The 13,048-nt window shown below is 38.0% G+C and overlaps 1 protein-coding gene across 1 annotated transcript; it reads left to right on the top strand.

Moving 5' to 3' along the window:
• Positions 1 to 1,584: 1,584 nt before the first annotated feature.
• On the top strand, positions 1,585 to 12,702 carry LOC101634754 (interferon-induced guanylate-binding protein 1-like). The gene is made up of 10 exons (XM_004679191.2): positions 1,585 to 1,804; positions 4,229 to 4,356; positions 5,507 to 5,616; positions 5,875 to 6,071; positions 7,517 to 7,759; positions 8,241 to 8,521; positions 8,989 to 9,201; positions 9,990 to 10,092; positions 10,324 to 10,517; positions 11,866 to 12,702. The coding sequence occupies exons 1-10, from the start codon at positions 1,615 to 1,617 to the stop codon at positions 11,980 to 11,982; spliced, it is 1,776 nt and encodes a 591-aa protein (XP_004679248.1). The 5' UTR covers positions 1,585 to 1,614; the 3' UTR covers positions 11,983 to 12,702.
• The last annotated feature ends 346 nt before the right edge of the window (positions 12,703 to 13,048 follow it).

The following is a 13,048-nucleotide window of genomic DNA, read 5'->3' as shown; positions in this document are numbered from 1 at the left end:
GGATGAGGTGTTCTAAGAACCCTAATTCCAGCTAAATAAGTTTAACTGATTTTGGTGGGGGGGAGAAGCATATTTAAAATATCTGTGTGTTGTCCATAAGTATATATTAAATAAAGAGACATTTATTCCTGATTCTTTCTTTATAGTGAAAATTAATGAAAAAAAAAAAAAAGAAAAGAAAACTGAAGGCCTTCCCTCGTGGTGCAGTGGGTTAAAGTGCAGCACTAAGAAGCTAAAGCCACTTCAGCCTGAGTTCGATCCCCACCCTAGAGGTGACCCACATGGCGCAACAGATCTCTCCTGACCCACCTGCTGCTCTCCTCAGCTGTGTAGTTCCTTTATTTTCCTGTTCTGCTCCTCACTCTGCCTCTGGTGAATCTTCTCACCACCCCTGCACCTCCAGCCTGTACCCCAGTTCTGTATTCATAAATAAACAAATCTTTTTAAAAAATTCAAAACTGGGTCCTCCCTGGTAGTGCAGCGGGTTAAAGCACAGCACTAAGAAGCTAAAGCCACTTCCCCACGAGTTCAATCCCCACTTGCCCCAGAGGAGATCCACATGGCGCAGCATAATAATAATAATAATAATAATAATGAGCAGCTATATAGCAGAGACATTTTATGGGGGTGGAGTGGTGAATGGGATCAAAAGCAATGGGAGGAGGGAAATGCACTGGACCATTGTGATGGCACATGGGTGATTTGGTGTTGGAAAGTACACAGGGATTACAACTGAGGTGGAAAAATGCACAAAATGATGTAAAAATAAACTACATATTAAAAAAACTTAGGGGAACCTTTATGCACCTTCAACATGGGAGGACACAGCTGTCTATAAACAAGAAAGTGGGCAGAAGACTCAGTATTACTGTAATGATTTTAATGTACTTCTATTGTATGTGCCATTGAAATGTATTTTTTTAATCTTTTTGACCTCTTAGCCCCTAAAACAGATTTTAAATTAGATTTCAAACTAGTTTTTACAAAGCATATTAGAGTTCTATTACAAAAAACCTGAGGCAGCTTTTACATGCTATCTCACCCTTTGTACCAGTTTATCATGCGCACATTTAGTAAATTTTATTTTACTATTTAATGTCAATCAATAATTGAATATATCCTAATATTATAGGGAAAGATATGCATACCAATACCTTATATGTATGCAAGATAAATAAAATCTAACATGTAACCTAGGGTTCTAGAGCGACCTTACTTATATAAAAACCAGATTCAAGGTTATTAAATAGGACAATTGTTCTCTTGCCAGTTTCTGACCTGAAAAGAGAATCTGATTACTCATTCCCTAATGTTTATTAAAACCAGCCAATCATTTTACCATTAACAAATATAAAAAGTATATTTTTATATCTTTCAAAACCAAACTTCTATAATAATAATAAATAATAAAATGCTATAAACTTTCACAACTTTCTAAAATGATACAGATGTGCCCTCATCTATCCAAAATTAACAAAAGGCATTTCACCATGTTGAAGAATCTAAAACATTATCTTCTGAATGCCAATAACCTGGTACGTACTCTTGAGCTACTTAGACTGAAAATTTAATTCACCCCATCTCTTCCCTTACAGACACAGGAATATCCCCAACATGACCTCAGAAATGCACATGTCAGAACCAGTGTGCCTCATAGAGAATGCTCAAAACCAGCTGTTGGCCAATCCGAAGGCTCTGGAGATCCTGTCTGCCATTACACAGCCTGTGGTCGTCGTGGCTATAGTGGGTCTCTACCGCACAGGCAAATCCTACCTGATGAACAAGCTGGCTGGCAAGAGAAGGGGTGAGTGATACCACCAACGCTCTGTCAAAGTCTCCCCTGTCCACCTATATGACCAACATTCAGGATGGTGCCGTGAGGACAGACATGAGAGATGGGGAAAGAGGTTGGAAGATAACTTTTGATCCATAGTGATGCTTTTATCTTTATCTTTAATATGCTATAAAGTGAGCTCATCTTTCTTCCCATTTGGACTTAGTACCTTTTGAAAGCATAAATTGTTCCTTTCTTACACAGACTCAGGCAGTAATAAAAATAGTGATAAAGAATAAAGTGATAAAGTGATAAAGAATAAAGTGATAAAGAATAAAGTGATAAAGAATAAAGTGATAAAGAATAAAGTGATAAAGAATAAAGTGCTTACTGAAATGTTTGTGTAGTAAGAACAATTTTCCACTGATGCTTGAAAACTTGTTTAAATCTGAAAAGGATATTTATCTACTGTTTTTAAATGTACTTTAAAAAATTACCATTGCAACTCTAAGTGTACATTTTTGTGGCACTAGGTAAATTCACAATTATATTCATAAGTTTTGCCTCTTCTCCAACATAAACTCTGCACCCATTAAACAATTACTCCCTAGAGGTTAGCAACCACCTTTCAATATTATGTTTCCGTGAAAATAACTGTTCTGCTCTTTTTTTTTTTTTTTTTAAAGATTTATTTATTCATACAGAACTGGGGTACAGGCCAGAGGCTCAGGGGCGGTGAGAGGCTTCACCAGAGACAGAGTGGGGAGCAGAACAGGCAGATCGACGAAGTACACTGCTGAGGGGAGCAGCGGGCGGGTCAGGAGAGGTCTGGCTCGCCATGTGGTCTCCTCCGGGGCAGGCGGCAGGCGGGAATCGAACTCATACGGAAGTGGCTTCAGATTCTCAGTGCTGTGCTTTAACCCGCTGCGCCACCAGGGAGGGCCACTGTTCTGCTCTTTTATAATAGGAATCATTTTTTTTCTGGTCATGCTATGACTGGCTTATCTCATAAATAACATCTGTTACACCACTGTGGTAAAATGTGTCAAAATTATACTCTTTTTTAAGGCTACATTGTTGTATATGCATAGCAATATTTTATCTGTCAGCAGTCATTGAGTTATTCCCATTTTTTGCTATTAGAATTATATTGCTAAGAAATCAGGTATACAACTATCTGTCGAAGAACCTACTTACACTTCTTTTGGGTAAAAACCTAAAAAAGAAATTGCTGGAATATATGGGAACTTGATATTCAGTTTATTTTAAAATCACCGTATTACTTTCTATAGCAATTGTTCCATTTTATATCCCTACCAGAAATACATAAGGGTTTTACTTTCTTCCCATCTTCACCAATAACTTTTAATCTCTGCTTGTTTTTGTATATTAGCCATACTAATAAATAGTAAGAAGTATCTCACTGTGGTTTTGATTTGTATTTCCCTAGTAACTGGTGACATTGAGCATGTGTTATTGTTTGTTTGCATATTTTATCTAGAGAATTATCTATTCAAGTGCTTCAGTTATTTACTGGTTTGTGTTTTATGTCTGTTGTGTTAGAGGACATCATTACATGCACTGGATATCAGCCCCTTAACAGAATCATGCTAGCAAATATTTTCTCCCCTTTTCAGGTTACCTTTTTCACTGTTGTTAATGTCCTTTATTTTTACTTATTTGTTTGCTTAGAATAACTCAGGTGTAGGCCATAGAATGTCCTTTATTTTTACTTATTTGTTTGCTTAGAATAACTCAGGTGTAGGGGAGTACTAGAGACTGAGTGAGGAGCAGAACAGGCTGATTTGTTGAAATACATTGTCAAAGGGAACAGCTGGTGATACAGTAGAGGTCTGCTAAGCCATATGTGGGTTAGTTCCCCAGCCAGGGATTAAACTCAAACTTAAGTGGTGACAGTGCTAAGGCTTAACCCTAGGCCACCAGGGAGGCTCCAGTAATGTCCTTTAATACATAAAAGTTTTAGTTTTGATGTGGTTGAATTTGTCTGATTTTTTCCATTGCTTTTGTATTCTTTTGGTGTCATATAACAAGAAATCATTGCCATAACCAATATGCTAAAGCAATGCTCCTGTGATTTCCACTACCAGTTTTTCAGTTTTTACGCCCATATGTAGGTATTATATACATTTGCATAAATTTTTTTTGCAGGAAATTTTTCAGTCTTTCACTATTGAGTATGATGTTCTCTGTAGGTTTTTAATTTTTGTTTTATTATTTTGAAATAATTTCCTTCTCTATGCTTTGGGTTGATTATTTCTGCCACAAAAACATGTGAAATTGTTTCATGTAGTGAATATTCTATTTTACCCAATTCTATGATGCAGGTAAGATTAATAATGACTGATATCAACTTTCTCTCCTAATCCTTGATTTACAGATCCCATTCCCATTAAATACCCACTTTTTATTTTTTATCTCAATTCTCCCCTGAAGGCTTCTCCCTAGGCTCCACAGTGCAATCTCACACCAAGGGGATCTGGATGTGGTGTGTGCCTCATCCCAAGAAGCCAAATCACACCCTAGTTCTTCTGGACACTGAGGGCTTAGGAGATGTGGAGAAGGTACGGGGTGAGGACTCAACCTGGGAACAAACCCCTCATCTCTGAATATTCTCTACCATATTTCAATTTTCCTTAAATAAGAACATACACTCAACCATAATACTATTTTCCTTTCTCTTCACATGCCATGAGAACAAGTTTAGCAACCATGGGTCGGGGGAATACAGAAAAGCATAGTTAGTACTGTATTCGAATTAAAACAATAATAGATAACACAGTTGCATACACATGGTATAAAACAATACCAGATAACACAGTTGCATACACATGGTATAAGTAAAATAAATTTCATTAGGCTTAAACAGCAGAGAACTTTAGCGAAGGCTTTTGGTCCCAAATCTTACTACTTCAATTTAAACTATATCACTAACTCAGTAGCTTGAGAAAATTATTTTACTTCTTTTAATATCAGTTGAAAATTTGGAAAACAGACCTATTAGATCTTTATTTTTCTCATACTTAGTTTGACAGATGTAATGGATCCATATTTGCCTGACTTGTAATGGAGAATTAGCATGTCTAAATGTGCCACATAGTACTAAGGGAAATAAATTAAAAATACAGGTACAAAATAATTGCTAAGTAAATAGCAGTGTTATCATTCTTATATATCAATTATACCATTAAAAAAAGAGAAAATTCTTGCTACTGAAGGTCTTAGAATGACCACTAATCTTGCCAACTTCTTTTGCAATTATCCTCCAAAGTCCAAATAGGCCCTAGTGAGAATCAGTGTAAATCAAAAACTATTTTTTTTATATAATAGTTCATTTTTACATCATTTTGTGCATTTTCCCATCTCAGTTGCAATCCCCTTGGGCTTCCCATCACCAAATCACCCATGTGCCATCACTATAGTCCAGTGCATTTCCCTCCCCCCACTGTTTTTGATCCCATTCCCCACTCCACCCCCACAAAATGTCTCAAACAAAAACTATTTAAGAGAAAATTATTTAATGTACATGTTCTCCTCACAAACATTTTTGTCTGAACATGGTCTTTAATCTTAACATAATAATAATAATAATAATAATAATAATAATAAACCTAAAAATACACCTGTAATGGAATGAACATAATTTGGCACTGCTAATGTGGAAAGTGCCCTGAGAGAGAAACCAAATCCTGCCCAGTGTGCTCTCATTTCCAGGGTGACAACCAGAACGACTCCTGGATCTTCGCCCTGGCAATCCTCCTGAGCAGTACCTTTGTGTACAACAGCATGGGCACCATCAACCAGCAGGCCATGGACCAGCTGCAGTATCCTTTTTGCCATCCCAAACATGTCAAAGTAGGGGGGAGACTTGTACTAAAAAACAGCTTTCTAAATGTAAACATTGGTGGATCCAGCACATACACATTCACCAAAAAATACTTTGAGTATGGGGGATGAGTCTATGTACATACTGAGAATTCACACTTGGGTAAGAAGAAAGAAAAAGGAAAGTTCTACAATCTGTGGTGCTAATACAGGATGTGGGGAATGTTCTTGTTTGCCAGTTTCCCTTAGCTGCTCAGCTATGTGACAGAATTGACAGATCGAATCAGGGCAAAAGCCTCACCTGATACACCTGAAGGTGAGGATTCAGGTGACTTTGTGAGCTTCTTTCCAGACTTTGTGTGGACATTGAGGGATTTCTCCCTGGACTTGGAAGCAGATGGACAATGCATCACACCAGATGAGTACCTGCAGAATTCACTTAAGCTTAAGAAAGGTAAAGGGAACTTAACAATTGGTGGATTTATTCTAGGGATAAAACTTGAGAAACTTTCATTTCTTAGCTTACTAATAATACTTTGTTACTTTTATAGGTATCAGTCCTTCTCAGGTAGATATTATTACTAAGAAATAATTATTTAGTATGTGAATAAGCAATTTTAAATTATGCCTCCTCTGTTCTAAGAACAAGTTTCTTTTCACATTTTGCTATGCTGTGATCAAATTAATAATACTTCCCTACTTACATTTTGTAATGTAATTAGCCAAAGAGTATGACATGGAATGGACATTTAGAATAAAATTAGTTTCAAGCATGAACGATGCAGTAGTCCAGAGTTTTGCATTCTGTGGTCATGGGCAAACGATGATTAAACCAGCCTGCCAGAGCCTTTCTAAATAAGTTTTTTTTTTTTTTTAAATAATGTTGTCCCCATCCATAAATGACAAGATCCTGCTGTTATCAAGTTTAGCATTCCTCTGAAACCTTCTCAAACTCAACATTTTATATAATATAGAAGCAATTGCAATACAATTTCTGGAAAAATTTGGAGTGTCCCCAAATCCAAAACCTAACCTACAAAATCATACTGAATAACACATGAAATCTAAAATAACACCAAGCTATCATGAAAGCAGAAATGTGATGCATAAAATGCAGGGGTAAGTAGTAAGTTTCACTAATCAGAACTAAGAAGACAGCAATCACCTCGGAAGGCCAAAAGCTGATGGTGATGGTTTATCAGGCTAAACCATCAGAGGTGGGGTGAGGGAGGTACAGAAGCTGGGCCTGCGGTAATGACAGGAAGAGGGTCATCTGCAGAAATGCATTGTACTTAGAATTCATTGGAGCAAGGCCTACACCTCTTCCTGTGTCTGTCAGCCTCCATGTTCCAAAGTCGAGGCTTAGCTTCTGTTATGGCTGATGTGGCTAGTGCAGAAAAGGTCGAATAGCACTCCTTGCATTCTTCCATTTTAGGCTTTGCTGATACCTTAGAACACATCTTGCTAAGGAATGCACAAATTACTGAGATGCAGCACACACCTGCACAAACAGAGCCTAAAGCTTTGACAGGTTGATGCTGAGAAGCTGAGCTAGCTCCAGGGACAGGACATGGGCGGTGCCCTTGGGATGCTATACAGGTGTGCTTTGCTCTGTGACAGGTCTCTAAAAGACCAATACTGAGTACTAGCTTCACTATTAGCCTCTTGTGATAGTTGTAAAAATCCTCTTTGGATCACTTTTGGTTAGTAAAAAGTGGTGTGACTTTGCTTTAGTAAAAGTGAAGTAAGTGGCTTAAAGAGAACTTGTGAGAAGTAGGGGATACTCATATCAATGGCTACTTTCTATTGTAACTGAAGCCATGCAAACTAAAATATTTGCTGTGTGATCCTTTACAGTAAAATTCATAGTTCCATATGACATTTTTTGTCTTCCTCCAGGCACCAATGAAAAAGATAAAAATTTTAATCTGCCCCGACTCTGTATCCGGAAGTTTTTCCCAAAGAAGAAATGCTTTATCTTTGATCGGCCCACTAACTGGAAAAAATTAGGCCAACTCGAGACTCTGCATGATGATGACCTGGAATCTGAATTTGTGCAACAAGCTGCAGAATTCTGTGACTACATCTTCAGCAATTCCAAAACTAAAACACTTTTAGGAGGCATCCTGGTCAATGGAACTCGTGAGTTCTCTTCCAGTCTTTATTCTCACTATAAGACTAAAGCTAGAAATAGTATCTGCCTTATAGGATGTGTTAGTCACATTCCTTGGGTAAGAAGAGACAGAAGGACCGAAAGAACCACATCAACACCTCTAATGTGCATACACATATCACCTGTGGTCTCACCAGAGAGGAGGGTCTAATCCAGTTGATCTGAGACAGAGACAGACTGATGAGACACTGATGCTATGAGGCAAAGGGTGGTAGTACATATCATCAGAAACCTTCATCTACAACAAGCATCATCATTTGTTCTCTGTAGGTCTAGAGAGTTTGGTTGTGGTCTACATCAATGCCGTCAGCAGTGGGGGAGAGGAGGGTCTAATCCAGTTGATCTGAGACAGAGGCAGATTGATGAGACACTGATGCTATGAGGCAAAGGGTGGTAGTACATCATTAGAAACCTTCATCTACAGCAAACATCATCATTTGTTCTCTGTAGGTCTAGAGAATTTGGTGGTGACCTACATCAATGCTATCAGCAATGGGGATCTGCCCTGCATGGAGAATGCAGTCCTGGCCTTGGCCCAGATAGAGAACTCAGCTGCAGTGCAAAAGGCCATTGCCTGCTATGACCAACTGATGGACCAAAAACTACAGCTGCCCACGGAAACCCTCCAGGAGCTTCTGGACTTGCACAGGGACTGTGAGAGAGAGGCAACTGAAGTCTTCATGAAGAACTCCTTCAAAGATGTAGATCATTTATTTCACAAGGAATCAGTGGTAATTTTTTCCCTCAAGTTTACATGGATTAGGGTCCCAGAAAGCAAAGTACTACTAGAAAATGAGATGGGTTTTTGAGAAGCAATACTTATTAGATATTAAAATGACAATAACCAATATTCATTATCATCATAGGAAGAAGAAACAAGGCTATCATAATGGACTGAAAGAGATAATTTTTGATGAATAAATTAATCATTTTCCCCATAATTTAATGAAATGCACATACGTAGCAATCAGGGCTTTTAATCAAATTGCATCTCCTTGTTATAATACAGATTTAATATTCTAGCCAAATGCAAAATAAAGTGTTCTCTCAGCGCTTTCCTGCTGCTTTATGATGAACTGTACTTATTCAACATGCATTCATAGGTCTCATTTTAAAAACAGAAGTTTATATTCTCATAAATTCTGAGATCAATATATCACCTTATCTTATTGATTCCATATCTTATTTTTCCATTTAGGCCAAGCTAGAACAAAGACGGGACAAATTCTGTGAAGAGAATTTGCAAGCATCATCAAAACGCTGCTCAGCTTTAGTTCAGGAAATTTTCACTCCTCTAGAAGAAGATATAAATAAGGGGACATTTTCTAAAGCAGGAGGCTATCATAGCTACATCCAGAAATTAAATGAGCTGAAGAAATTGTACTCACAGCACCCTGGGAAAGGGATACAGGTACCTAGATTTAGCTGCTGATTCTGGGAAGGTGACATACATTCTTGAAACACCAATGTGATCAAGGGCAATTTCACACGGATGTGCAATTCAGGGCTCACAGAATTCACACTTTCATTCAATCAATGTGCACAGCGAATCTGCTCTATCAGATATGTCCTATGTGCTCACCAAGAAAGTGCACTCAATTCACGATTGAGTTATAAATTGGATATCAGATTCTTGACCTACCAGACTATTGTCATCCACTACCACAGCCAGAACCAAATGTTGCAGAGGAAGAAACCTAGTGACAGTGGTTGAACAAACATGTAACTTACTGGGTTAGGGTTCAAACTGGTGTATGGGTTTCGAGTCCAAGAATTCAAATAATATTATCTGCCTCTCTGCTGTTACTCCTCCTCAAACCCACACACCCCTTCCTTCCACTTACCCTCCACCTTCTTTACTCTGATACACCTTCTAAATGATGGTTTCATTTTCTATCACACTCACTCTGTTGGGACCATAGTGCTATAGCTCCAAAATTAGACTCCTCACTCTGTGAGAAAAGATTCTTATATTTGCAATATATATATAACATATATTATAGTACAAGATATAAAATGTATTTATGTATTACATGTAATTCTGCTTAGTAAGATTAGCAGATTGGCCTGCTTGGAACACACACCCATCCTGTGACAAGACTCTTAGCTACCATGTTCACATGCCCAGGAGTAGAAAGTCAGCAGGAGCAAGTGCTTGCAGACATTTCCTATCACTAACCTTGTTCTCTGGGTCCTAAGGCTGAAGAGACTCTTCAGAAATACTTGTCATCCAGGGAATCTGTGTTGGCTGCCATTCTACAGACAGACCAGACTCTCACAGGAAAGGAAAAGGAACTTGAAGGTGAGGAGTTAATCAAGAGATCAGATAATCTCAAAATCCCTTAGTTAAACTCAGTTGGCTGGTTGAATCTGGGGTCCTCAACTATAACAAGAGCAGCAGCCTCAAACTGCTGAGGTCATTTCTGACTGGGGCATGTGCAGTCAGCAGCAATGATAAAGGTCAGTGCACAAGGAACAAAGAGACAACATGGTTACCCACATACTTTTTTTCTATTTCATTTCCTCCTGACAGTGGAACATGTGAAAGCAGAAGCTGCTGAGGCTTCTGCAAGAATGTTAGAGGAAATGCAAACAAAGAATCAACAGATGATGGAACAGAAAGAAAAGAGTCATCAGGAACATGTGAGGCAACTGACTAAGAAGATGGAAATGGAAAGGGCCCAGCTGCTGCAAGAGCAAGAGAGGACTATTGCTCTTAAACTCCAGGTAATTAATGGCATCACCTTCAGGTGTCTGTCCTATCTTCTCTCTAGTCTTCCCTGGTCAGTTCTTAGTGTGGCAGTGAGGACATGAAGCCCAGAAGCAGGGCCTTGCTTGCCTGCTTGTACTTTTCAATACCTTAAAAACCATCCTGAGTGCCCTGTCTGAGTCTGGTTCCTAAGACCTTTTTGCAGTTTTAATTATTCAGTTCTTTATGAGTGTGTCCCTCAATCACAGGTAACTGTTATCTGCTTGGCCTTATATATAAAAGAACACTCTTTATCATTTGCTTAATATGATATGAAACATGAACTGTAATGTCCTAGTCATTTAAAAACAGATAATATGTTGAAAAAAAAAACATATAACTTTTTTAGGATCATACCACAGGTAGGACATCTGAACTGATTTCAGTACTTAGTGGAATCCACAATGATTTTTTTTCCCCTTCATACCTGGTACTACTTTAGCTGTAAGAAAACCTTTATAAAGTACATTTAAAGCTTCACACCTGTATGAGTCTGCCAGGCCTACTTGTCATGCATGGTCTTCTCCCTGTTGTTTTAAGTTGAAAGTTAAATATAAAATCCTTGTCAATCCACCTGGGACACTGATTTCCTTGATTCTATGCTGCACTTCTGGTACCAAGGTGTGGATACTTATATCTAACTCTCTGATCTAAAATTCAGACACTTTGGGGCCTCCCTGGTGGCATATGGGTTTAAGTTTTAGTGCTTATTAAGTCTCACCTCTTATTGTCTGAGCTGAATCCCCAGCCGGGGGGATAACCTATATGATGCAGCAGACCTCTCCTGTCTTGCCTGCTGCTCCCCTTAGCAGTACATTTCAATAAATCTGCCTGTTCTGTCCCCACTCTGTCTCTGGTGAATCCTCTCACCCCCCACACCTCTGACATACATCCCAGTTCTTCTATGCATAATTTTAAAAAATTTAGACACTTCATCAGACATGGAAAATGCTGTATTTCTATGTTCTGTGGCTGGCTAAGTGTTGTGTGTATGAAAGTGTCTATAATGTATAGATACAATTTGAAGTCAAACAGATGAATATTGCTCCAAAGATTGCATAGAACTAATAGGAAAAGAGATAAAGACTGATAATTTAGGTTCATCAACATATCAGGAGATACAAGTAAAAAACCTTCCTTCGCTGAAATAGACTCAAGAAAAGTAATCATGGCTCTACTGTGGCCAGGAAAAAGTGTAATGAAAATAAAGAGTAGAGAAAATTTTAAGAAGGAATTAGATATTAAAATGTCTATGAATGTAGGAACTAAATAGTAGTTAGATCTACTTAATACTACGCTGTACTCAGTTTGCTTTTGTCATTTTAGGAACAGGCCCGACTACTAAATGAAGGATTCCAAAATGAGAGCAAACGACTTGCTAATGAGATACAGAATCTCCAGAGGAGCATCAAAGAATCAAAGTCGAAATGTTTGTTAAGCTAAAGACCTAAAGAAAAATGTTCCCTAGTAACTTTTAATCAGGCACAACACAAGCATTTTTAAAATTTGGAAAAACATCACTATAGCTGATAGTAACTAGGTCTTGTATTTTTATAAGACTTAAAATTTATAAAGACATTCAATACCACAATTAAAACCATGCCCATCTTCCTAAAAAAGATACACATAAATCGTTTAATAAAGATGCATTTACTAATATGCCAACACAGCAAAGAACATGAGCTAGTACTACTCAGGAGAAGGTAATTATTCCAGAAGACCACTAGTCAAAAATTGCATACTCAGCAGAATTTTAGATAAAAATCTTAGGACATAGTTATTTGTCTTTTTCTCCAAGTGTTCAATGAGTTCCAATATCAGGAACAAGGATCCTAGATTCTTAGTAAAGACCATGTACAATTTGTTCATTGTTTCAATGTTGGATGGTCTATGAACAATATTGTGATTTCTGGGCATTGAGATGGATAATCTCTCTGATGCATTCCAAGCTACAGCAAATTATCATATACAGAGATCTAGAAATGGCAGCATTTCCATAGGAAGACTGAAGAAATCATTAGCATATGTAGGAGTTGAATCATTAAGAAATAGGTTAAAGGAAGTACTTCCTTCTTGCTTAATTCATCCACTTCTAATGTTAAAAGGACATATGAGAACTCTCATTACACTGGACTAAACATAGTATATAATGATAATCTTATTGCTTCTGAGTAGCACAAACCATTTACAAAGATAAACAGAACACAGAAATGTTAGAATACTGAGCTAACAATCAGTAGCTGTCTTATAATCCTAAAGCTCAAGCTATCATTTCCACTTTTTTTAAGTGGAAATACTGGACTCTCCCTGGTGGCACAACGGGTTAAAGCACCACATTATGAAGCTCTCTGAAGCCACTGCAGCAAGAGTTTGATTCCCAGCAAGGGAACTGACCCACATGGCGTGGCAGACCTCTTCTGACCTGCCCACTGCTTCCCTTAGCAGTGTACTTTGTTAATCTGCCTGTTCTGTTCCCTACTCTATCTCTGGTGAATCCTCTCACCCACCA

The sequence above is a fragment of the Condylura cristata genome, unplaced genomic scaffold (genome assembly GCF_000260355.1).
Source record: "Condylura cristata isolate star-nosed mole 26May11 unplaced genomic scaffold, ConCri1.0 scaffold00008, whole genome shotgun sequence".
Lineage (NCBI taxonomy): Eukaryota > Metazoa > Chordata > Mammalia > Eulipotyphla > Talpidae > Condylura > Condylura cristata.
Note: the sequence above shows the minus strand (reverse complement) of the source record. Positions and strands in the feature narration are given on the sequence as shown.

Excerpts from the sequence above, each read along its gene's own strand:
- LOC101634754 (XM_004679191.2), top strand. The coding sequence starts at position 1,615 with ATGACCTCAGAAATGCACATGTCAGAACCAGTGTGCCTCATAGAGAAT. Across the intron at positions 5,617-5,874 it reads CAGGCCATGGACCAGCTGCA|CTATGTGACAGAATTGACAG; the intron begins GTATCCTTTTTG and ends TTAGCTGCTCAG. Across the intron at positions 9,202-9,989 it reads ACCCTGGGAAAGGGATACAG|GCTGAAGAGACTCTTCAGAA; the intron begins GTACCTAGATTT and ends CTGGGTCCTAAG.